Source organism: Neltuma alba, unplaced genomic scaffold, assembly GCF_004799145.2.
Source record: "Neltuma alba isolate B1F8T4 unplaced genomic scaffold, ASM479914v2 tig00010689_pilon, whole genome shotgun sequence".
NCBI classification, from domain to species: Eukaryota; Viridiplantae; Streptophyta; class Magnoliopsida; order Fabales; family Fabaceae; genus Neltuma; species Neltuma alba.
The window spans coordinates 216906-244584 of record NW_021635529.1 but is presented as its reverse complement, the minus strand read 5'-3'; the positions used below and the strand labels follow the sequence as shown (position 1 = coordinate 244584).

Genomic DNA, 27679 nt, shown 5'->3' with positions numbered 1-27679 from the left:
AATATATATATATATATATATATATATGCTCAGAGTATTTTGTGAGGAGTGACAAGAATTTTAATATATATTACGGGACAGGTTTCACCCATCAATTCTGGAAAAAAAAAAAAACGATGTAAAATTTTTCAATTCGTAACAGGCCAAGCATCCATTGGTAAGGGCTTGGTCTCGTGCCAAGTGTAAATAAGCAGAAGGGCAAAAATGTCCATAAGATATTCTATGACGAGATACGTGGATCCTAATTAAAATACGTTAAGCTCCTAAATCCGTGACAAACAACGTTGAAATGTTGACAATGAATATCAAAAAGATTGAAATTTTATCAGGTCAAGGCACACATTTGTTTCGAAAGTTTTTGCTCATGATTGCTGAGCATCTGAAAATCTTTCTAAACACAAATTTACCCTAAAAGCTAAAATCGTAGCAAAATTGCCACAACAAAAAAGTTTTATTATCATTTTATATTAATTAAAGTTACTGACCTTAAATGTAAAACTCATTCATTTATGAACAGAGAAGCATCATCCTTACGTATCTCCTTTTATCTAAAAGGGAGACAAAGAATTGTCTTTCCTTCTATATAATAGAGAAAATGTCCCATGCAGCAACTTTATTTTTTCCCATGTTTTACTGAACTGTGCTTTTTGCTCTTCCGTTACCGTGTGTTCCAAGGTAAGCTTTTGGAAAATTCATGCATGCATAACTTTCTAACTTGAGATATAATTTAGCCCATAGTTTATGTCCTACAACAAATCTTATGTGTCCTATTTAATACACCACAAATTATAACCTGATGTTGCAATCTGAAAATTAAGAACAGAGCAGCCTTCTAGGTTAAAAAAACTTCAACTAGCTTTCCGCATCAGACAAGCTAGAAGGGCTTTCAGCTTCTGCCATGCTTGCTCTAGCAGAAGCAAATGACTCTGTAGATTCCAATGAAGAAAGGGATGATGCAGTATCTGAATCTGATACAACTTCTTCATTCAAAATTATGTGATCTTCGTCTATATCAGATGTCTCAGACCCAGAAGCCCCCAGCAATAATTTGTTTATTGCAGACTTTGCAGTCTCCACAAACCATTCATCCTCAGGAAGTGCACTAACCAAAAATGACAATAATGAGCAGTCAGATTCCCAGAACCCAGTGGAAGATCACGAGATCAGGTTCCTCTCATGATATCATATGATAGTGTCATTTTAGTCGCAACTCAATCAACATTCAATATTAATTTCAAGTCCATAACAAATGTAAGACCTTATAAGAAGATTAATGTGAAATAAGAATCTTCAAGTTGTAAATAGGGAAGTTTGAGCTATAAATTTTGAAGTTTTGGTCATATACAGAGACTCGATTTACATTGAATGGCTTATAAGGTCCATAATTGTTATTGTGCCCTTTTTTTTCCCTGCTTTGAGAGAGAATGTGGAAAATCTCATTCAACGTCGAAGAAAGAATACAACAATATACAAATGGCCTCAAGCTGAAAGAACTAAGCATGTCAACAAGAAAGGAGAAATACAAGTAAAAGGAGACCGTTACATGAAATTAGGACCCCATAATAGTCATTTTAGTCACTTATCGTGATTAATATACAAAACTTATAATTAACCACATTTTTTACGAGCAATGAATAATAAGACAGCACTATTCATGAATCATGAACAGCACAGATTCATTAGTTAGACTTCATGTAATGCACACACTCCATACAATGTGCAGGACCTATTTTTCTGGTTTTCACTCAAAATACAACCAATAAAAACGATAACATATAAGATGATAACTAAAATCTTCAATATTCATAGCTTTGCTAAGCCAATTTTTATATGAAATGTGATAAGGCGTTATTTTATTTCTTGATTTACTTTTAAAGTAAAATGCGTAATGAACTAAAATGACACCGATATTATCACATGAGAGGATCCTCATCCAGTAGAAAACAGGTGAATAAAGGAAAGAGGCAAGAACATAGGCTGAAGAAAGGAAGAATACCTCTGTAAATCAATGCCCCTAGCAGAGAAGGTCCTGATGGCACGAGCAATTATAGCTGATGCAATTTGATGGACATGTCGAGATGGATATCCCGCAAAGCGTGCAATTTCAACAGTAAAGTGCATATCAAGAATCAACTGCCACGAAGAGTCAATTATGATTCAGAGGACCCGGGAAAAAAAAAAAAAAAAAACAACAACAACAACAGAAAATGATAGCTAATGACTCATATTAATGACATTTTAAGACTTTTTAAACATCAAAATTTTTGCAGACCATATAAATAACTTATCACAAGGGCTCGTTAAATTTACTATTCAATACAATAAAGTAACAAATAAGTCATCTAAAATTTAAAATGTCATCTTTGTAACGTCTCCTGAGAAATGTTTAATGATCCGAGGAGAATAAATAGGGTAAAAACTTTGCTTATTTGCCTTTCATATTCATGAAACTCATATTAGTCAAACTAATGGATCTTATATGGTAACTTATGACCCAATCTGAGGTGTGAATCTTCAAATCAACACCGATAACATGAAAAGGAGATAGTAAGCTGAATTTAAATAATATTAAAATGGTATCTAAAATTCAGTGTGGAAAATCTGGGGAAACCCTTGAACTTTAGGCCACTTGCAAAAAACCTTCTGAAGAAACCGTAAATTATGTCCCCCTATCTATTTTATCCATAACGAAGTTATCTCATAAATTACGTGGCGAATTGTTCTGGCCCAGGGAGTTACCAGAGTTGAAGTGGCAAATGGAGAGATGGTGCTAAAAGGAAAACCAGACAGAGAGACCTATTTTCAGAGTAAAAGTTGATATCTATTTTTCGGTTTTGAAAGTTTATGGGCATACATGCAATAATGCAAGTGACCCGAATTTTAAAGGATGTTTGGGCATTTTCCCTAAAATTTGATGCATAATAACATGATTATTCATAAAAATGATGTAAGACAATAAAATGATTAGAGCTTGTTCCAGAAGAAGATAGGGAAATAGAAAAGGTAGCTTTTAGATATCAAAGTACCTGCTGCAAGCCAAGTGGCCGGAGGGGTGCTGAATTATCCTCTAACACACCCCAGAACTCTTGCTCATCTGATAACCACATAACAACAGTCTCTGTTAATCTAGCAAGTAAAATCTTCTGTATTTTCTCTTTCCCAAGCAATACATCTCCAGCCACAGTGGCTAATTGTTGCAGCTTTGCAAATAATGCCTGCACATATCAGCAGGAAACCAAAAAGATAACAACTATTAACTTCGTAGAAAGATAGCAATCACACAATTTAATGCCCTATCCAAATCCAATACATCTTTATTCAATCCTTATTTGGTCAATCTTCAGTTGAAACCACCTTAATACTGCAATATAATCTTAAGTAGCCAATTTTCTATGTGCAGTCTTCACAAAAGATGGAGTTATCAGTAAATAAAAGATGTTCAGTAAAAAAGCTCCCATTTTTCAATTACTACTCAAAGTCGCCTGCACGCTATCGCTTAAAATAAAAATTGTGCTTAAGGTGAAAAGCACATTGAAGACTCAATTGTACAACAAAACATCATGAAACTAGCAGTATGTATAAATGGTAAATTTTTATTATGCTGAACACAACATAGACACCAGTTAAGCATCAAAATTGTCACAAGATGGAGACTACTAGTAAAATTGAAGCGGATAAGGGAAAAGAAGAATCAATATTGAATACTACCAAAAAGTAAGCATGGAAATACAAAGGGAATGTCTAGCCATAAAAAACCCAATAAAAGCAAATAGAGTACCAAAACAAGTTCTGCAGCTAAAGCTGAAGAAAAAGAGTAGTGACCTGAAATGGAAGTGAAGGCAAGGGCTCAGAGTCCCGATAATGATCATCTCGGTTTTCACTTAAGTAAATTTGGGCATTCAGTCGTGTTCTTCCTTCTCGTGAATAAATGAAACTCAACACATACTGCCTGCAAAAATGATCCCTAAGTTTGTCAAAAGAATGCTGAAGATGTTTTCTCCACTCCTTCAATTCTACACTAGTATTGGGAACAACAGTCTCAGCATTTGCACTCTTTGGTTCATTCCTTTCATTTTGTTGCTTCCACATTGATATTACAGCATTTGGTAACAGTTCGTCTAAAATGGTAAATGCAACACCCACTACTGCAAGTTGTTCTGAGTCTGTCTCAGCTCTGAATGGCATAGCCTCTTTCAGCTCTGGAAGATTATCATCATCAGAAGGACCTGGCAGGGCTTTGATAAGAGCATCCATGTACTTATCAAATAGCTGAGAAATTCTGCTCAGTAAACTTCCTCCAAAATGCAGAACGGCCAAGGGTGTCAACTGTCCTAATATCTCCTGTAAATTGCACCATAGGTCCATGAATACAGCATTTACGTTTAAATTAATAATGGGCGAAGCAAAGTTCCATGCACGTTCAATCATAGGCACTTATCGCAGTGCTCACCGTTATACTTGCTTACAATCGGTCAAACTAAAACATGACAGCTGTAAATGCCAACACAGAGGGGGAGCCTAAATTATGTAGTAAAATTCAAGACAAGGAGCATAAATATGATGAATGAAGAGGCTCACACACATGCAGAACTCTAACACACAGTGGCAGCCCCTCTCTTCTATTATTCATAACAATAATCTTAAGATATACAACTCATAAAGGTTATGATAAAGATAACTGAGACTCTTAAATAATAATAAACTCTAGATAAAGATAATCTCCCAATGCATGAGGAATTTTACCTAGATAGGTACCTGAACAGATATGACCACCAAATCCAATAATTAATAAATACACACCACTACTCATCCTACACTAGTTGAGTTTGTGAGGGCAACAACACGAAGAAACACAATCTTAAAAATAATTCATTGCATCATTACTGTTATTTTCCAATTTTGTACAAAGTGGTTGAAAGAGAAGGGAGATGAATCCGCACAAATACATGTATTATTCATAAGGCATGCAAGAGACAAAATATTATATACACTTCCAGAATGTAACTTCTACAATTGGCACTTGTAAAGCATCAAAAGCTATAACCGCAATAACCATTCCTTATGCATCACGGAAGAACCAAAGTAAGCACTAGAGAACATGGCTAACAAGGAAGCTTTACTAAAACCTGAAACATTGTCATGATTTTTTTTATTTTTTATTTTTTTTCACGACACTAGGTCTGTAGCAGAGATTAATCTCCCTTGGAGCATGAAGGGTAAAGGCTAAACCCCTCCTAATTAGGTTTGCTCAACACATAGAGGTTGGAAATTGAAACCCCAACCATTTATTTAAGGAACAAGAGTCTTGACCACTCACGCTAACTTGAGTATGTCAAGACTCTATTAAATAATAAATACTCCTCCGGTCCTTAATATAAGACCCAATTCTTGAGTTGGTTTTGGTCCTATATATAAGACCCATTTCTCATATTTATTAATTTTCTCTAAATTACCCCTATAGATACTCCCTCAACTATAATCAAATAGAAGAGGGAGAGGAGGTATTAAGAAAGATGATTATGGTGTTTTAGGAAAAATGTGTCACTTTTCTTATAATTAACTAACTTACTTAACTTCCTTAATCTAATCAAATTAGTTAAATGGGTCTTATATTAAGGACCGGAGGAGTAATTCTTTCAGCAAATGACAAAAATACGTTTTTTGAGAACTTTAGATAATGCTCTGTTGAGATGACAATCACATCTATTGCAAGAGTCCTCCCCATAAAAGAAATAACAAGAGGAAAGGGGCCGAAGACAAAGGCTTTTACTGGTCCTACTACAATTTTCACAAATTCTTGCATGTAAAATAGTAAGGCTCAAGCATCACCTCAAACATGATATAAACTAAATGATTTTCTACTTAATTAGCTATATTATATGATGAAATTAACTTACCTCAGTTATGTACATAAAACGCATTCCACTATCAACAAGGATGCTACTAGATGATGTTACTATCGCAGACAATGAAGATGCGAATTGTGGTGACAATGGGAAGCACTCATCAGATTCTGTCAAGCCAAGAACTACTCTTCTAGCACGTCTAAAATTAGATTCTAAAACTTCTTCAACAGAAGGACGCAAAAGCACGAGCAATAACTTAGACATTTTCAGTCCCTGGGACTCCAACATTAAGCAATAGTTCAGACTAGCTTGAATGCCATTGCTTGCAGCACGGAAGGCAGAAACAGTCTCAGATGGGGGCGAGTTCTCCTTTACCAATCGTACGAAAAATTCAATTTCCCACTCTGCCCACTGAACAACCCTATTGGTATAAACAGGATTGTCTCCAAAAATTGAAGCAGATTCCTTTGTCGTCATAGAGATTACAGAAAAAACAAGCCTGGCTAATGTAGAAGAAAACGTCTCAGGACAGAGAGAACAAGAGGGAAGCAAGGCCTCTATCCTCTTTTGGAGGTGAGACCCATAAAATTTCAGCAGTAGCTGGTGTGCTAGAGGTCCTTTTCCAAGTCTGATTAAAGAAGACAAGGCCTTCTTCAGCTCACAGAAGCTAATGGAAGGCTGCTCAGCAATTGCAACCAGCTGGTCCTCAAGCGTTGCCTTTCTTTCTAAGAAAGCTGACTTGTACGAGGATACTTCATCTGATAAGTTCCCCGAGCCTTTTAGCTCTGGGGAACTCTTTTCTTCAGCATCCATTGCCTCCAGTGCTTCTTCCAACTTATGTTCAGCCAAGAGAACATCAATGTTCTCCAAAAATACTGTTTTGCGGTCATATCTTTCATTTGTTAAGGGCTCAAGAAGTTCAGATATTTCAGGTTCTTGCTGAATTTGATCAACATCATTGCTTGACCGGTTCCATTTTTCTAATTCATGGCAGACACCAGTCATCAAATCCTGCACAAGAATACCTTGAGCCGAAATATGCTTTCGCAGCTCAATCAATTCATGCTTTACTTCCACTGCCTCTTCAGATATCCTACAATGACCACAAAAAACAGAACAAGATTCAATAATATAGGATATTGAGAAATGTGGTTTTAAGATAATTCAGTTCTCTCTCTATAGTTCAGTTCTCATTGACCGCCCTCCCTCAAACTGATTTTCATACTAAAAGGAAAAAGTGGGTTTATGTTTTACCCACATATCAAGTCCACAGGGAATTTTTATGATGGATGCAAACTAAGGATACATATACAGAAGAGCATTCCTAAACTTTCTACTAACAGCTTAAGCGGTACAGGGGAATGCAGATTGTACTCAGTGCAAATTAATTCATCAGCAAAATTCTCATGTCAAGTACAGGCCCTTTTCCATCTCCATCACCCAGAGTAACCACAGGCTGTTAAGGGCCCCACACCAAACAAACTAGTGCTAATGGAAAGATTCCTCACTAGAAACCCCACTTCAGCTGCAGATTCCCTATCTTCCCTTTCACACACGTATGATTGAGCTTTTAGAATGGTTCTTTTTTGACAAAACTAAAACTGAAAAAAGGTAAAAGAAAAATAAATAATAAATAATAAAAAAAAACAGCTTGTAACTCATATTTTTATCAGGCTTCCGTATTACATCAACTTTCAACGTACTAAGCCAGCACCGTGATTCTTGCTAAGGAAAATAATTAGTACTTTAAATTTTGAAATTCATGATAAATATTGTGAAGAGTGAAAAGCTGATAAACCAGCATGCTGCACTATGGTTCTGTCAGAATCGAATCCCTAATTCCTAGCACTAGCCATTTGGATCAGATCTTTTAAATCTGTGAATTTCCTTTTCTAAATCACCTAGAATCACGGTCTCCAATCATGGGGATTCCCTATCATAAATTCTATTCAATACAATCAATTTCCAAATATACTGTAAGGAAATCTGACCCAATTTATGTACTATCTCTACAATGGAATAATATGAAAAACATTTCTGAATCATTCTTCCGATATGGTATCAGAGCAAAGCAGAAAAGAATGAACAGCAAAGAGTTTCCTCCTTTGTTTGGAACTCTACGATGTAATCAATCAAGCACGGGCTCAATTCCGATAGCCCTGATGACTACTTCTCCCTCATCCCATGCGTCGAGTACCTCGGCCGCTTTAGATTCATCATCCTCTGCCGCAACTGGCCCCTCCACTAGCTCCACAATGGTGCCAAAGCTCACCTCTCCAATTGAAAATCAACAAATGGTGGTTTCTCATAAGCTAAATGGGAGCAATTATCTCCAGTGGTAACAAAGCGTCCTAATGTCCTTGAGGGGCCGCCGGAAAGAGAAATACATTAATGGCCAGGCACAGCAACTGCTGCCAGATGACCCATCATTTGACACATGGTTCGCTGAAAATAACCAAGTCATGGCCTGGTTATGTAACTCAATGACACTGGAGATCAGTGAAGGGTACTTGCTCGCTAGGACAACAAAGGAGACATAGGATGCTGCCAAATGAACCTACTCCTTTGTTGACAACAAAAGAGCACTTTACTAACTAAAGAAACAACTTAGGGAGTTTAAGCAAGGTACAATAACCGTAACCCAGTATTATAGTACTCTCATGAGAATTTGGCAACAACTAGATCTGTTTGAGGTACACTCATGGAAATGAGTTGTAGATGCTCAATGCTACAGACAACTTATTGAAATTGAGATGCTACAGACAACTTATTGAATTGAGAGAACCTATGAATTTTTTGGGACTAACCGATACCTTTGAGGATGTTAGGGGCTGGATTATAGGCCTCAAGCCTCTCACTTCTCTGTTTGAAACATTTAACATGGTCAAATGTGAGGAAAGCAGGAAACAACTCACACAAATACCAGTTATACAGACCGAGGCTTCTGTACTAATCACAAAGGGGACCAACTCAACCGAACAGAAAAGAAAGACAGAAAAATGGTGTCATCACTGCAGCAAAAAGAGTCATACCAAGGACATTTGCTAGAGACTCCATGGAAAGCCACCTAACCTGAAGAACAAACGAAGAACAGAAAGGAAAGGCTACCATGCTGAGAAGAAAGAAGAGGAGGGAGAAAAATTGAGCCCATAAGAGCTCCAAATGCTGAGACGAATTCTGGAAAAACAAACCAGTCTCCCTACCACCAATTTAGTAAAATCAGGTAACTCTATAATTGCCCTTAATACTATGGTGACCAGTGATGATATTTGGATTGTTGATTCTGGAGCTTCAGACCACATGACTGGTAATAAATCCCTTTTTAAAACTCTTAAATACAACTCCAGTATGTGGTATTGGAACTATTGAACTATCTAAGTATCTCACATACATAATGTGCTATATGTGCTTGAACTAAAATGTAATCTGATTTTTGTAAGCAAACTGACTAAAAGTCAGCAATACCATGTCTTATTCAATGACACCGAATGTGTGTTTCAGGATCCAGTCTCGGGGCGGATGATTGGCAAGGCTAAGGAGTGGGATGGACTCTACTATTTAACCATGAACAATAGGGAAAAAGACAGGCAATGGTTAGCCACCACACTCAAACCAAAGACATCTTATTGTGGCACCATAGGTTAGGCCACCCTCCCTTCAGCTACATGAAATATTTGTTTCCACAACTTTTCAATAAAGACTCTTTAGATTTCCTAAGGTGTGATACATGTCAATTTGCAAAACAAACTAGAAGTACCTATCCAAAACAACCCTATAAGCCTATTGCTCCTTTCACTCTCATTCACAGTGACATTGGGGGCCTACAAAGGGTAAAAATTTCTCCTAGACACACTGGTTTGTTACCTTTATCGATGATCACATGCAAATGACTTGGGTTTTCCTGTTGAAAGAAAAATCTGAAGTTTTTGAAACTTTCAAAAGGTTTTTCATCTTTGTGAAAAATCAATTTCAAACCACAATTAAAGTTTTGCGCAGTGATAATGCAAAAGAATATATGAATAGGTCCTTCAAAAATTTTCTTGACCAACAAGGGGCACATCATCAAACTTCCTGCATTTACACCCCCCAGCAGAATGGAGTGGCAGAAAGAAAGAATAAACACTTGCTGGAAGTGACCCGCGCAATAGTGATTGAGAAAAATGTACCAAACCTTTTTGGGGAGAAGCAGTAATAACAACAACAAATCTCATAAATAGAGTACCCTCCAAAGTACTAAATTTAAAAACTCCTGTCCAGATATTACTTGAAAACTATCCAAATTCCCCTCTAATTAATAACCTACCACCTAAAGTTTTTAAGTGTGCAGTATTCATTTATAAAAATACAGGAAAACTCAAGTCAAGGGCCGAAAAGTGTACTTTTTTGGGATATTCTCCGACACAAAAAGGATATAAGTGCTATTCCCCAACCACTAAAAATGTTTACTTCACAAAAAATGCTGTCTTCTATGAGGAAGAAGCATATTACCCTCAATTACCCATTCGGGGGAGAATTGTACAGTCATAGAATGGCTAATTCAGGACACTCACTTCACACCTGAAACTGAAGTCACTCACACCTCAGAAACTCTGCAGAACAGACCTGAAACAGCAATCATTCCACCAGCAAACCCACTAAACTGACCTGAAACTACACTACTCACTCCAGAAAACCCACACGAGGAACCAGAAAACTCAACCAGCAATGAAATGACAGCAACAAGATCTAACACCAACCCTAACAACCTTGTAAACACTGAAAATCAAAAAACGGATTGACTCCAATACCAAGAACAACCCTAAAAACCAAGATGAAAGACAAGACTCTCCCGCTCCAAGGCAAGACCATGAATCTAACATAGAATTGGATCCCAAAGACTTGGGATGGCCAATTGCTCTAAGGGAGTAAGATCATGTAACCAACATCCTTGTATCATGTGGTAACCTTCATGTACCCAACATCCTATACAAGGATTTGCATCATGTGGTAACCTTCATGTACCCAACATCCTATACAAGGATTTGTATCATGTGGTAACCTTTCTACTAGAATGCAAAACTTTGGTGCTAAGTGCACAGGTGAAGATATCAGAAACCTCCAACAGGCCATGACCAATCCCAATTGGAGAAAGGCAGTGGAAGAAGAACTTAAAGCCCTAAAGGAGAACAGAACGTGGGACATCACAAAACTACCCCCAGGAAAGAGAGTGGTAGGTTGCAAATGGGCCTTCCTGCCAAAGTTCAATCTTGATGGCAGTCTCAACAAGTACAAAGCAAGGCTCGTAGTAAAGGCATACACTCAGACTTAAGGAATCAACTATGAGGAGACTTTTGGCCTAGTAGCCAAATTCAACACCCTCAAGGTTCTATTGTTCATAGCATCCAACTGGCCCCTACATCAACTAAACATAAAGAATGCTTTTCTCAATGGAGATTTAGAGGAGGAAGTTTACATGGAGATGCCCAACGATAGGAGGAACTGAAATCGCTATTAAAGTCTACAAGCTCAAAAAGTCACTATATGGACTAAAACAATCACCTAGGGCCTGGTTCGATAGATTTACAAAGGTCCTAAAGTGCCTCAGGTATCTCCAAGGGGAAGCAGACCAAACCCTATTTGTAAGACATAACAATAGGATGGTTACCATACTTATTGTTTATGTTGACGATATTGTAATCACAAGAAATGATGATACGACAATAAATCTACTAAAGAGGGTATTGGCTATAGATTTTCAAGTTAAAGACCTTGGGCAGATGAGTGGTAATTCCTAGGCATGGAAGTGGCAAGAACAAAGAAAGGGATTAATGTATACCAACAGAAGTATACACTTGACCTTCTCTATGAGACAAGAATGCTCGGATCAAAACCTAGTGAAACACCAATGGAAGCTACTTGCAACTTAGAGGTGAAACCAAACGGCACTCCAATTAACTCAGAAAGGCTGGTGGGAAAGTTAATTTACTTAACTCACACACGCCCTGACATAAGCTATGCAGTAGGAGTGGTAAGCCAATTCATGCACTAACCTTAAGAAGAACATATGGAAGCCGTGCTCAAAATCCCAAGTCATCTAAAACTTAATCCTAGAAAAGGAATCTTCTTTGAGAAAAATAGAAGGAGAGGCATAGAAATATACACAGATGCAGATCATGGGAGAGTAGTAGAGCATAGAAGGTCCACTACAGGATACTGCACATATGTGTGGAGGAACTTGGTAACATGGAGGAGCAAGAAGCAGTCCGTAGTATCTAGAAGTAGCGCTGAATCTGAGTTAAGAGTAGCTGCCCTAGGAATGTGTGAAGGAATCTGGATCACAAGGCTCCTTAAAGAGCTCAAAATACCCTATGAGGGACCTCTTTATCTTTAGTGTGACAACAAGGCAAGTATTGAAATGACAAGGAATCATGTCTACCATGATAGAACAAAGCATGTGGAAATAAACAGACATTTTATCAAAGAGAAAGTGGAAGCAGGCATCATAAATCTATCCAACATAAAGTCCTCCAACCAAATTGCAGACATGATGACTAAACCATTAGCGAGGGTACAATTTGAAGGGCTTCGAAGCAAGCTGGGAATGCTTGACATCTATTCTCCAGCTTGAGAGGAAGTGTCAAAATCGAATCCCTAATTCCTAGCACTAGCCATTTGGATCAGATCCCTTAAAGCTGTGTATTTCCTTTTCTAAATCACCTAGAATCACGGTCTCTAATCATGGGGATTCCCCATCATAAATTCTATTCAATACAATCAGATTTCCAAATATATTGTAAGGAAATCTGACCCTATTTATGTACTATCTCTACAATGGAATAATATGAAAAACATTTCTGAATCATTCTTCCGATAGGTTCTTACTCTGGATAATGATAGTTCTACATCAAAAATTTTCACTCGTATTCTAATTTCGTTGGGCAGACATTAAAGATGATGATTTATTCAATGGGTTTCCCATTCTTTCTATAGGAAATGCTGTGTCGTAAACTCAAAAAGTTTAAAAACTTTAACTATATGCATGCCTAATCCAATAAAGAAGATGAAATTGCTAGCTGCCATTTCTACTACAGAATGGATATTGCCTAGTTTGTCTTGTTTGTACATACAAAATGAAAGAAAATGATTTTATCTAGCAGAAAATTTAGACGTCATTACAATTTTCTGGCATACCTTAGGGTAACATCACCAAATTCAGTTGGCCAAAAAATGGTACATGATTATTAAGAAAGAATAGATGGAAGAGATTCAGAAATATTTAACGAAGCTGACATATATTACCTCAAGAAAGCCAGGAACTTTGAGTGCATATTGCCACATAAGTTCTCCACACCATCCTTCAAATCCAAGAGCTCACAGCAAAGCTTTCTAATCCCCTGCAGAAATGAAGTTTCATCACAATCTAAAATATAAATTCACCGTGCAATTTATAATGATTATGCAATTCTTGCCCTCCTTAGAAATGAACTCACCTAAAAATAATAAAAATAACTTAAAAAGAGATTGGCATCATAAGCCCTACAAGGTCAAGCAATTTGAAAGCATTAAAACACGTCAAGTTTTCAAAAGCACATCACAGGCATCTAATTTAACATGGAATAGATTTTCCATTGTGGTTTATAACAAAGACATTATAAAATTATGATTTCAATTCTTAATAAAAAAGTTTCCCTCCGCATAGATGCACAACGTTACAAAGATAGGGCAATTCTCAGATTGGTTGATTTATTTTATCACAGTATTAACCAAACTAGATGAAAATCGAAATATTTTTTCCCTCAATGGCCAGAACGATGAATTTTTATGACCATATACATCAGCTCTACATGCATAATTCATTGGAAGCCTAATTAAAAGCTCCAGTGCAACCCATTTTATTTACAATCATGTTGGACAACATTATCATTTGTGTCAAATCCAAAGTCAGGTTTAGCTGAGATAAAAAAGGCCTGGAGCAGGGCCATATAAACATAAGGCCCTGTTTGGGTATGGTTTGGGCAAAAAAAATTGCCAAACACTATGGAAAAAGCAGAAACCATGGTTTGGGGAGAAGCGAAATGGATATGCTTTTGGGGAGAAAATTGGAGAGTGTAAGGGTGGGTTTTGTGTATTCCAACGGATATGTGCTTTTTTCTTCTTCTTTTTTTTGGCCCAAACGGATATACCCTCAATTATTCATTTCTTGTCTTCATTCTCTTCCGCCTTTGGTCCTATAATATTGTTATTCATTCCCGTTTAAAGATCAGTGATTTACCTTCTCAAACCCTCCCAGGAACTAGCTACGATTTTATATTGAATTCGTACAACTTTGAATAATATTCATTTGTGCAATTATTTGAATGAGAAAGCTCACAGTGATTTTAAGATCATACTGTAAATCCAAACGAATTATCTTTATATTTCTTGATTAAAATATTATTATTTATATGGAGAGGGCTATTATAAATTTTGACCCAAAAAAATACACAAGTTTAATTTTAATTCATTATAGACAAGTATGGGTAATCTTGTCTCTTTGTTATTCCCATCTATTCATAGGTTCTTTGTAATCTAACCTCGGAGGTAGTCTGTTGTTACAAAAAATAGTTATGAAAAAATGTTATGGGATTTCATGTTTAAAATCTTTAAAGAAAATTAATTTTTTTCTGTTAGTGGAAAAAAAACCATTTTTCTATGGCCATATTTAATCTTATGTTTTATAAATATATATACATATATTAATTATTTATTAATTACATTTCTTATATATTATTAATTATGTTGGTAAAAAAATATATTATCAACAAATTTATTTCTTCACATTCAAATATATTATAAAATCCATCTTTTATGTAATTATAATATTAACTTATGCCCCTTTTAATAATTTGCACATATAAAAAGTGCTTCTCATAACAACTATCCAAACACTCTTACTTTATCAGAATCATTTTTCATAAAATCTATTCTTCACAAAATCTATTCTCCCAAGAATCTACTCTCCAGAAGCTATTTTCCAAACCATGGTTTGATTTTATCCAAACATCCCCTAAGTTTACAGCATAAATCTCAAGCCAAAGTAACATGTAGGGGGCAAGCAGCCCCCGGGGGGGCCACTGCCACAAAAAAAGAATGAAAAACAGGGGGAATATTATTTAGCTTTGTTTTGTCCCTCCATATGTTTAGATCTAGATCCATCTCTACTAAACATGAATACAGAAACTAAAATAAATGATTTATATACACAAAGCAAATTACTGAAATGTTGAAAGTGAATTGGACAAATCTTTCTCAAAGGATGTGCCATCAGAGATTGGAAGTAAAAGAGGATAAATCATTGTGGCAATGTGCAGTATTATGGTGCAGTTGGTTGTAGAAGAATGCTTGGATTTTAAGGGGTATTTCTTTGTCTTTGGAGCTCTTGTAGGAGGAGAGTATTCGTGTCCTCAATTTGGTGTTTCTGATCAGTTTTCCCTCCAAGGAGATCCCTATCTGATTGGATTTAGCCTCAAAACCAACCTATATCCTTACCTAACAGAAGGATAGGAAATTGTGAGGCAGTTTACGAAAGTTGGTTTAATCAGAAAGCCATGTGAATTGCATTGAAGCGTATTTTTCTTTCTGAGATGTCTTGGACATCTGCTAAAGATAAAGATCACAAGGGATTTTATTTCATAGAGTAGGGAATCTCATATGTATAGATAGCTTGAACTATGAAATCAGCGCTCTTACAAAGAGCTGGTAAGCATAGAAGGGATGCCAAAAGAAAGGGCTGCCTAGAGCTCAAGAAGGTCAAAAACACATCTTGAAGGAAGCCACTCAGGGTGGCTCATTTCTGATGCTGAAGTTTCAAAACAGTAAGCAAGATATGTCCTTTATTGGAAAAAAATCAAGACAGATGACCCTTAAGGCTTTGAGACACCCCAAAATCTTTCCAGATGAGTTCTTATCACATATCAGAGCATTCCACTACAATCCAGCCGCAATTGTACAGCCTTGGTATTGAAGATGGTATTGAAGTATTTGCCCATGGCTCGAATGTAGCACAAAGCCAATCTACATGGGCGCATGAAATGCAGGTGAGATGTCGAAGGTCTGGCCTGGTTCGTGTCATAATTTCCCAGCAAATATACCAAAACAAAAAATATTGGAAATTTTCCATACTGGGGAAGAGACAACAATGCTCTCGTCCAAACCACAAAACATCAAAGGCGTTATTCAAATAGATAACATTAAATCAGACACGATCAGTAATCAATCTCAATGGGAGAACCGGAGTCAACCACTTTCTTAAAAAGCAGTACAGGAAAGTAAATTTGAGAGGTAGCCAAAATCCCCGTCAGTTAGCAGACAAAGTGAACAGCGACAAATCAAGCATAACAACCCAAAATCCCAATTTTTATGTCGAATATTGAGTTCATTGTTCTCGGGAACTAACATTTAGCTAATGCACTTACAAAATGAAGGGTTGGAGATCAATATTGGAGAAGTTAGAAGAAGAGCGAACCTTTTCAGTGTGGGACTGGTAGAGGGAGTCAACCTTGCTCTGCGGGATTATGCCTTCAATGGAAGGAAAGTCATCTTCTTCCTCGCTACTCTCCATTACTGTGTTTTCCTTTTTCTCAGATCTTTACGATACGATGACCTCGTTTCTGGGTCAGTGAGCACGAGGCAGAGCAGAGCAAGACCAAGGCCGGTGATGATGCCTCAGAAGTCATAGCGCCCGTTTGGATTGTAGCAAATGTCTAGGGCTGCTTTTTAAAAACAAATTTTTTTAAGTATTTATCTCGTATACTCATAAAATTATTTTTAAAATTATAGTTTAGTTTTTATTCAAATATCTTTTTAGTTTTTAAAAAAATTAGATTAGGTAAAAGTTAAATTGAGCAACACAATTTATGTTGACAATATAGTGAATCAATGTTTGAATTTTTATTGGAGGAGGTATCCACATTTAGTGCGTGATAGTATCTCAAACAAGATTACTTTCAATAGGAAGATATCTATACCTATAAAAAGAATGTGATTTATGTTTGAATTGACTTTTATAAATAAGTTAGTTTTTGCAAATAAGTTGTTTGAATTATGATTCAATAAATAATTTTAGTTCATAAAATTATCAAAATAGGTATGACTTTTATTAAATAATAAAAAATAAAAAAATTATCAATTTACATTATATAATAATTTTAAACTATTTATAAGCTCCTCCTGATCTTAGCTCCAAATTTAGGAGGAGTGTGATCTATTTTATTAATTTCAATTTAAATGTATATGCTCCTGCTAATCTCGTAATTTTTTTTATCTTTTTTATCATTTATTATAAAGCTATATTTGAAAATAAAAGTATATTTCTAAATTATTTATTATTTTCAACTAATTTTAATTGATTTTTTGTTATCTGTAAATTAATTATTTGATACTTATGATAAAAACCAGAAAAAAAAATAGTAAATTTTTTAATTGTTCCTCTCTTCATATTTCAAAAACCAAAAGTCATAAGTCATAAGCAGCTAATTTCTAGGTATAGCTTATAGTAGTTTTTCATATTACTCCCATCATAGCCCAAACACCATAATTTTATGGATCGCACATTTTGTTATACAACTAAAAAACTCTCCCGTGCATTACATGAGTTGTGAATTATGAATAATTTTGTCATAGTTTCACAATGCACACAAAATTACAAGACATATTTTGAAACAAATATAACAACAAACAACAACCTACAAAAAGTATATCTCATTATATATATAACTGCAAACCTTGAGTACCACCTTCCTAAGATCAACCGCTGAACAATGTACGAGTTCAGATGCATAATGGTTGAAGAACAGTATGGAACCCTTTGCAGTAAAATCAAAAACTATGTAATGAAGCCTGAACCTTTTCAAATAAAGGTTCAACTGTTAACATGAAGTGCTATGAAAACTCATAGTTAGAGAATGTTGACATTAGTTGAAACTTACTTGGGTTCAGTCATTAGCACTTCCCTATGATAAGAATTACATTTCAACTTATCACCCTCATATGCTGGTTTTCTATCGCATGGACATCCATCATAGTACCAACCATAAGATGTCTCAAAGTTTTTAGATGGTTACTTTGGTAACAACTTTTGATGCCTAATAAATTACATGAAAATAAAAGTTAGTAATTCAAACATTCAAACATTTAAAAAGTAATTACTATGACAAAAAGCTAATGAAATGAAAAAACTGGCCTCTGTTAATCTAGAAATTTCACCCAATGGAATTCTAATAGGGAAAGTTAAGAGAGAGTCACTGGTAATCTCAAGCGATATAATAGAGGAGATTTGCAAGAAAGCCTGATTTGCTCTAGACATATCATTGAGGCTATGAAAGGAAGCTAAGATTTAAGTTTGGGAACACCATGATACACACACACACTTACAAGACAAATGCTTGATTAATATAAAACAACGATAAGTTTTTACCTGTCAAAGAAACTCCTGACCTTTGGAAAATTTGGATTGAAATAAACTCTTGTCACATAAAAGACATTAGATATGTGTCCATAACCTTGAACCAAAATTGAAATTGAAGTGTAAGTCTCATAAAAAAAAACATGAATAAGTGAGATACTACTAACAATGTACAATACTTTTTTCTTTGCAATCTTAGCAAACCGTATGACAACTATGGTGGGAACTTCTAAATCATCTGTCGTGGCCTCAAATGCCTTTTTTGCAACCTCTCCAAAAAGAGATACGTTTACTCAGATTTCACTGCAAATAAAAAATAATAAGATAAGAATATGTCAAATTGACATCCAATCATCTATTTTTATCCTCACTTGTTAGAGGTCCTAGATAAGAAAAAGAAGTATGTTACTTTTTATTAGTAATGGTGAGAGCCAATTTCTTCATTGTTCTAGACTCATTTTTATGATCAACCAAGTTCCTAAATGCTTGCAAAAATCCAATAATATCTGCATGAACTTGTTGAATCGGTAAGAAGAAATTGAAATAGATATAATGTCACTCAAAACATAAACGTGCATTGGATACAATCAACGAAAACAATATAGGAAAGGAATGCTAATCAACTAATTTATTGTTTTTGGCATTGTTGTTGGCAATGTCCTTGATTGGAACAAAGTTAAATGCATATAGGGGGATTGGCAAATCATGCTCTTGAAAAAATGTCATTACATGAAACATAATTTTGCAAAGATGGTCACAAGTTTTGTAACTGTCATCATCATTGTCCACGATTTCGAAGTTTTCAAATTGATAAACCCTACCCTGTACTAAATCTTTGACATATCTTGGTATATGTCCTTTATGAGCAACCGAAGCTTCAATCCTATCACCCTGGTTGCATAGAATACAATGAAATGAGTTCATTGCATTTTTTTTAATGAACAAAACAATATTATTAATTACTAACCTTTTCATTGGATAAAATCATACTAACTTTCTAGACATCAAAGGGTGGAGACTTCTTAGCGACTGTCCACTGTCTTAGCACTCTAACAATGATGCACCATGTTTCTTTGCTACAATCTACGTCCTTGATCAGATTGTGAGAGAAGTTTACTACTTACTTTGACATCGAACTATGAAACTGTGCGAGGACAGATTAATTGAGAGAAATTCAGCAAATAACATGAAAAGAATGGGTTAATTATGGAGAGCGTTGTAAATAAAGTGAAAGAAATGGTGGGGAGCGTTGCCCTTTTTATCATGTATAGTCTTCACAATGGAAATTAATTAGTCAAAAGAATGACGTAATTAATATCATGCACGCCAAAGTGATCAATGGGTTAATTAGAGAAATTTATTTGAAAATCATATGAGAATCAATTTACTTCATTACCTTGATTTTAATTTAAAATTTTCCTTAGTGTTCTCTAATCCATACAGTTTGAATGGAAATAGGGATTCTAATTTCTCAATTTGATTGTCCAATTGAATTCTCATTTGATTATAATTATAATGCACCTTATTTAATTTAATATGTACAAATCTCGTATGATTGAATATTTTTGGATGGACATTGAAATCATCATTTAATTTAAGTCAATTATTAGGACGAGTGCCATCATTCCTTATTGAATTAATTTATAATCAAGCTGTTCTTATTATCAACAAAAGATAATTTTTTTGAAAAGACGTGTTATTTTTCAAATGTTATTTTGAATGTTATTATTATAACTAATATAGTTTTCAAAATCCATTTTCAATCTAATATAATTAATATATGCCATAAAAGATATTATTGTATTAATATCCCAATCAATAAATTCAGAAATCCATTTGAAACACAATAATTTCATTGTTTTGAATTTGATTGGTTAATTCTCTAATTAATAATTTCTTATTAATGCATTTAAATAACACCTTTTTCATAATAATATATTTTGAATTGTAATATGATTTTATTAATAATACACCAAGTAAAATACATTGATTGTGAGATCTGACCCGACCCGACTGAATATCATCTGGGTATTACAAGATTTCTAGTATATAGTTGATCGCACATTTAGGATGTCTAGGCATCATCACAGATAGACCTAGAATCATTTTAATTTTGGATTGCGAAAACTCCAAAGAGAAGAAATTATCATTGTCCAATCAGTAAGCTAAAAATGACAAAGAAGTAAATGGTGTATGATCTGGTATTTTGCAAATATAATTAAATGACCAAAATGCCCTTATATTAGATTTGGAGAAAAAAAACTATCCAACTTGTCAATGTCAGTACTTTTCTTTTTATTTTTAGTTGGAAGAGAGGGCTCTAACCCAAGACTCAACACTATCATATACCATCGAGATTCAAAACTTCCAAAACTGCTACAATATCTTCACATACAATTCTTTCTCTTTCCACTAGCTGTATAATATGTAGTGGGACATCTTTCACGTGGCTCCATCTCCCTTGTTTCTCAAAGCTGAACTTAGCCATTCTATCAACACTTTCGTTTGCCTTCCGCCGAGCCTAACTCTCCATTCTCGTGACAAGAGTTTCAAAATACTTTCTATCAAGCAATTTGAGTACCCCTTCTTTACTTCTTTCCCTTTCAATTTCCTTCCTAATTCCTCCAAATCCACCTCAAGCACTAAATTTTTAATTCCCAAATCCCATGCTATATCTAAACTTTTCTTCGCACCCCATGCTTCAGCATCCAAGGCATCACAAAATCTACTTGCTCTGCAAAACCACTGATCCATCTTCCTTCATCATCTCGAAGCACTCCTCCACACCCTAAGAAGCCTAGGTTACCCCTACCATCGTAGTTGGCCTTTACCCAACCCTTCTTTGGCTTCCTCCATTGGTAAAGTCCTTCTTCTTGTAAAGCTACTGTCTTACTAATATCTTATCTTTATGAGCTTGCTTAATTTCTGCAGCAAATTTCTACTCAACACAGGAGCGTGAATCAGAGGGATCAGCCTTGAATAGTCTTGCATTCCTTTGTTTCCAAATAGTCCAACAAGTCACACTAAAAATCACACGCCATGGTATGGATCTAAATCGTTCTGTTTGTCTGGAGCCACTGCTGTATAATTTCACATTCTAAAAGATTCAAACTTGCCAAGTCCCTTCTGAAATTCTTATCTAACCAACCCAAACCATCCCAGACACTACTTGCAAAACTGCATTCTTTAAGCACATGAAAAGTTGTTTCTCTAGCACCACAAACGTCACATATACTGCTTGCCCCCTAGCATCTGTTTCTTAAATCTCCTGTATAAAGGCGGTCTTGAGCTACTAACCAGAAGAACAAGCGGATTTTCTCTGGTCCTTTCCACTTCCAAACTAGGTCCCAAATCTTTTCACCCCTTTCCACCTTATCTCTCCTAATTAATTTGCACCCACTTCTAACTAAGTGCAATCCATCCCCTTTCCCTTTCCATAACCACCTACCTCTCCCTTCTCTATGAGGGGGGACACAAGCCTTGATTTTTCCTTGTATCTGAGTAGGTAAAAAAGGTCCTATCTTCATCCAATCCCATTCACCTAATGCTGTAACAACATCTAAGACTTGCCAATTCAGAGATCCTTCATTAACATCAACACTCTTCTCATTCCATAAGACAAGTTCCTATTCCACCCACTCATCCTTCTAAAAGATTGTGGAGCAACCATCCACAACATCTCTCCATAAGTTTCCATTTAAGAGTGATCAAACCTCAGCAAGGTCTTTCTAGAGGGGGGAGGCATTCTTATGAACAGGAAAATCCGCATCTAATTCCCTGCCCTTATTGTATTTATGGAGTAAAACATCCCTCCACAATCCTTGAGTATTCACTTTTAATTTCTAAGCCAATTTCAAGAAGTAAGCACGATTCATATCTTGCAAATTTAAAACCCTCAAGCCTCCACAATCTCATGGTTTCTGAACTTGCTCCCAACTTACTAGGTGTAATTTCCTTGTGTCATAGTCATGACCCCAGATAAAATTCCTCTGAATTCTCTCAATCTCATCTAGGAGAGCCTTAGGCAACAAATTCACCATCATAGGGTAAATGGGGAGGGCTCCCAATACAGATGTAGCTAGGGTAGTGCAACCTGCCATAGAAAGACAGTTAATGTTCCATCCAGCTAATCTTCTCTTAACTCTGTCAACTATAAACCTAGAGCTTTTCCCTTTCCCTTAGCCATAAGACAAAGGAATCCCAAGATACATACCCAAGTCACATTCTTCTTTAAACCCGAACATTAAGACTAAGTTTTTCCTAATTCCACTACCCACGTTCCTAAAAAAGAACGTAGCCGTTTTAGTGACATTAACCTTTTGACCTGAAAAGGAACATAATCTATTCAAACTATCCAGGGTCACCTTCATCTGAGCTTCAATTGCTTCACTAAAGACAATTAGATCATCTGTAAACATAAGGTGGGTAACATCAGGACTACTCCTTCCAATTTTAATAGTTTTCCAAGCACCCTTTCTCCACTCATCCTGAATGATATGAGAAGGTTTCTTCATGGTTAGGACAAAAATGTAAGGGGATAGGAGATCCCTTTTTCTAATACCTCTTGTAGGGAAGAAACCGTCAGTTTTATAGCCATTCCATAAGATTTGAGTTGACACTGAAGTAATAAACCTCTTAATAAGGTCTCTAAACTCCTCCTTTAAATTCATCTCCTTCAATACATCCTCTATAAATTTCCATATCAATCTATCATAAGCCTTTTCTAAGTCAATTTTAATAGCAAAAAAACCTCTTTTCCCCCTCATCTTCTTCATGGGCTAGATAATTTCTTGAGCCACAATTATATTATCTTGAATATAACGGCCTGGAACAAAGCTTACTTGATTAGGTGCTACAACTTTCTTCAAACTATTCTTTAATCTACTAGCTAATATTTTGGTCACATACTTATACAAGGCATTACATAGGGCAATAGGCCTCATCTGCTTTAAGTTTCTGGTCTGTCTACCTTAGGAATAAGTGCAACAAGAGTTTTGTTAATATTCTTCAAATCCTCCTCATCATTCCAAAGTCATTTAACATAAAAGTAAACATCATTCCCTATCATACTCCATTCTATTTAGAAAAAAAAGAGAGCTAGAAAACCATTCTCTTTAGGAGCTTTAAAAGCTCCTATAGAAAACATAGCTTGATGTACCTCTTCCTCAGAAACATTTCTAGCTATTATGCCTAAATCTACCTCATCTAGACTAGGAAAGGTGGTTGTTGTTTCCAAGCTTTGCTCTAAATCAACTCTTCCTTCTTCCCTGAATAGTGTGGTGAAAAAGTCTCTAGCCATTCCCTGCAATAATAACTCATCCTCCACCTATTCTCTATTCTCACCCTTCAACATAGCAACCTTATTTCTCCTTCTTCTCACAAGAGTAGGATGTGATAGAATTTAGTATTTCTATCCCCATCTATAATCCACTCTCCTCTAGACTTTTGATACCAATGAATCTCTTCTTGCTTCAACACATCCTCCAATTCCTTCTGTAATTTCTTTTCCAAGTTCACAAGCGACCGCTAAGGTCTAACCATACTACTGATTTTATTCTGAATTCCATCAATCCAAGCTAAAATCTATCTTTTCTTCTTCTGAATGTTTCTAAAGACTTCTACATTTCACAACTTCAACTTCTATTGCAACTCCATCAGGTTCTGGCAAATAGACACCTTATTACTCCAATTTTCTTCAACAAAAGGTTTGAAATCATCATGGAGCATCCACGCAACCTCAAATAAAAAAGGTCGCTACCCCGATCTTTTAGTTTCCTCCTTTAAACAAAGAAGCAAAGGGTTATGGTCAAAGCAGTCCAATCTAGTAAGGACTTTAACCACTACCTCCTTGTATCTACATCTCCATATATCATTGCAAACCCCATGGCCTAGTTTTTCAAAGACTCTTTCATATCCTGGTACAGCAAGGCCCTTTCAAGTATACTTATGTCCCCAGCCACCAATTTCAAACATATTACAATTATTAATTCTTTCATTAAAAACATCACATCTCTTACTATTAATTGGTGCACCTCCCCTCTTCTCTTCATCTCCCCTTATGTCATTCAAGTCACCAATAATAGCCCACAATCCTCCATTCACTTTAGCAATTTCCACCATCCTGTCCTAGAATAGCCTCTTTTCCTTATCTCTCGGACTAACATAAGCTATGGTGATTTTCCAACTCTCTTCACCATTAAAGCTCACATCTAAGTAGACAAACCGAAGGTCTTATTTTATAAACACTACTGACACCTTCTCGTCACTCCAAGCCACCCATATACCTCCTAAGAAGCCAATTCCAGAGACCACAATCCACTTTTAAAAGCTTAATTTCTTAAAAAGACCTTTAGCACACGGATGGTTAACTCTTGTCTCTGGTAATCCAATTAAATCAAGTTTTTTGTTATCGACAATCATCTTTAAACTTTTACTAAAAGATGCACTTCTAGCACCCCTACAATTCTAGACTAAAATAGTTTGATCCATAAAACAATTCATAATAGAAGATTAGACATCAATCAAGGTTCATAACAGCTCCCTTAACCATTTGGCTAGGCCTCTTAACATTAGTATCTTCACCCATTATCGGTTGGTCTATACCCTCTTCTATGTTTTTGTCAGGGGGCCTTCTAGTATTAGTACCCCTTAATAAGTTGATTTCTTGAGCCACTTCGGGGGTTTCATAAACAACATTTGTATCTATCTCACCCAAGACTTCTCTCCCTTCCATCACAATATTATGTTAGTATCTGTTTGTACAATACTTACTTCCTCCTCTCCTCTGCTTCTAGCCCGCCTCTTTTGTTTAGTCAATCTCTGGGTCAAAGTATGATCCCTAACTAGTCTTTCATTAGGCTTCTTAGTTAAAGCTTCCCTCATTACAATTTCATGTGACACTTCTTTAGATATTACTGCTTTCGCCTTCCTCTTAACCCATTCTTTAACTGAAATAGTTCCTTGTATTTGTGTCGCTTCCTTTTTACCTACATTTTCTAACTCATTTCCTTCTTCTTCCAAGCCTTTAAGTCTTGAAAATCTCGAGCCCCTAACATCTTGTTGAGGAGCATTTCTCCCATTTTCACCTCTATTTCTTCTAGTTCTTCTGTTACCTTTTACAGTCATCCACTCTCTATATAACTTCTCTTCCTTCATTTGCTCTCCACCTTCCTCCCTTCCATGAGTCTCCCCTTGAGCTTCATGACACTCCTTCATTGTATGTCCATACCGTCCACATGTGAAGCACAAAGCATGAAGACCTTCATAGACAACCGATGTTTCTTTTCCATTAAGAATATAGGCAGGAAGGAGGGGTTTACTAAGATCTACTTGAACATCCACTCTAGCATAACCCTCTTAGCCCTTAGGGAAGTCAACATATCTACTTTCACAATGCTTCCAACTTTTTTCCCCATGGTTTCCAAGATCTCTTCTTCATAATATTCAAGTGGCAAATATGGAAATCTAACCCAAACCAATACATCTTTTATAGCCTCAGATGCAGGTTCAAAATTAGGTCTCCACTTCCTTATAGTAACATAAAAATCTGATATCATCCATGGACCTCCTAAGTGTAACATCCAGACTTTTGGGCCTAGAAGCATCAAAAGTAGCCTGAATTGGATAGGCTACCAGACCCTTTTTGAGCAGAAGTCTCAAAGATGAGAAAGGAAGTCAAAGCAGTTTCAGTGACTAAACTGCAAAGTAGAAGTTTTTCAAGGGTTCAAGTGTAATCAAGTTAGAGGCTCTAGTAAAGTCTCGAAGGCCCAGAGAGAGAAAAAAGACTAGATACAGGCCAAAGGTTAAGCTAGAAGCCTCAAAGAGAGGATTATATGAAACTAAGTCCAAGAAGGGACTAAACTGTAAATTCAGAAAGTTATGACCAACAGGGGTAAAAATGGAAGAGTACGCAAAGAATTCCAAGAAAATCCTAGAAAATAAAAAATAATATTCTAAGGCTCTTCTGTGAAGAGAAAAGATGAAAATACCCTGAGGCAGCTTCAACGGAATTTATGAGGTTATTACCGGTAAAAAGTATACCATGTGAGGTAATTATTTAAAATAGCAAGAGACCTCAAAAATGTATACAAAAATGAAGTTAAATGGTTGAAAGGTTGTACTAATTTATAAAATTAGTCTTGCAACCAAAAGGCCAGTGGAGTGGCTTTAATAAATTAAAGAGCCGGTTTTGCCGATAAAAGGGCATTTTGGTAAATAAATTTTTATGCAAGGTTTAAAGAAAGTGTTATGGCCTAAGAAAATTCATAGATATTCTCTAGAATTAAAGGGAATTTATAAAGCAGACAGAACAATTTTCTAAGCTCCGGAAGGCCATAAAGGAAGCCGGAGAAACGTGGGCCAAGTAAATTAGGAGGAATTAAGTTTGATCCAACGGCTAGGATCTAATCTCCCATCTCCTTCACCACTTTTATGACACTTGGCATCTTCTAGAAGGTTGAGGTAAGCATGATGCAAGAAGATGATGTAAGGATGATGTAAAAGTCAACTTGAAGTTCCAAAATTGCCCTTACCTTTTCTATTAGCCACCAAGGGTATTTTGGTCCATTCAAGCCAAAATTTTGGCTATAAATAGGCATTCCCTCCCCTTCATTTTCAGCCAAGCAAGGATCTATAGGGGAAACTCTGCCACTCTTGCATCTAGAGAGAGAAAGAGCTGTTTCTAGTGAGAGAAAGTCCAGTTCAAGCTTCAAGATCAAGGTATGTGGTGGCTGTAGCATCTGATTTGATACCTATTTCGAATTAGTTACTGTTCATATCTGATTCTGAAATTTTGCATGCTTAAATTATATTCTGTGAGCTTTAAATCCATGGGTAAAACACTCTATTTGGATATGTGTACGATTTATGGTGATTTTTCAAAGTTAGAGATTGAAATCTGGAAACAGTGTTGAACTTTTAGAAGAGTGTCAAGTTCCGTACAATTTCGGTGCTTTTCAGCGTAGAATTGGTTCCTGAAACTATTTTTAGTTCAAAATTAACTTAATTATCTTTCAGTGAGACTTGGAAGCACTCAATTTTGATTTTTCTAGAATTAATTATGAATTTTCAAAGTTGAACAAAAATTCTGGAGATTCTGCATGAACAGTACCTGCGAATCAAAATTTCCAGATTTGGTATTCTTGAATCTAAGGCCATCTAAAGTGGTCCTAATTGACAAGAAATGGATCATAAGGATAGGAAATGATGAGATTTATATTAGAAAAGCTAGAAAGAAAACCCTAAGACTAAGAGAAAGGGTTGAGGTTCAAGAGAGCTAGCTTTGAACTTTATGTAATCTAGTGGTCCTAATAGATTGTATGATCATTATGACTATGTTTAGGACCTTTGGAACATCCAAGAGGATGTTTGATGATGTTGACCAAAAGCTAACATGGTTGGAAAGTCAAGGGAG

At 35.9% G+C, this 27679-nt stretch overlaps 1 protein-coding gene and 1 long non-coding RNA gene across 2 annotated transcripts; one reads left to right on the top strand and one right to left on the bottom strand.

The window, feature by feature from the left end:
• Positions 1 to 676: 676 nt before the first annotated feature.
• Positions 677 to 16512, bottom strand: LOC114758356 (exocyst complex component EXO84C). The gene is made up of 7 exons (XM_028947412.1): positions 16330 to 16512; positions 13125 to 13219; positions 5898 to 6939; positions 3823 to 4341; positions 3027 to 3215; positions 1997 to 2133; positions 677 to 1102 (listed from the first exon to the last, which is right to left on the bottom strand). The coding sequence occupies exons 1-7, from the start codon at positions 16423 to 16425 to the stop codon at positions 853 to 855; spliced, it is 2328 nt and encodes a 775-aa protein (XP_028803245.1). The 5' UTR covers positions 16426 to 16512; the 3' UTR covers positions 677 to 852.
• Positions 16371 to 26235, top strand: LOC114758360 (uncharacterized). The gene is made up of 3 exons (XR_003741781.1): positions 16371 to 16431; positions 21132 to 21142; positions 26225 to 26235. It is a non-coding gene; the product is annotated as an uncharacterized LOC114758360 (long non-coding RNA).
• The last annotated feature ends 1444 nt before the right edge of the window (positions 26236 to 27679 follow it).

Coding starts and splice junctions, on each gene's coding strand:
- LOC114758356 (XM_028947412.1), bottom strand. CDS start 16,425: ATGGAGAGTAGCGAGGAAGAAGATGACTTTCCTTCCATTGAAGGCATA. Junction 6,940..13,124: donor AAGTTCCTGGCTTTCTTGAG/GTAATATATGTC, acceptor TGGTCATTGTAG/GATATCTGAAGAGGCAGTGG. Junction 4,342..5,897: donor GTTTTATGTACATAACTGAG/GTAAGTTAATTT, acceptor TGCAATTTACAG/GAGATATTAGGACAGTTGAC.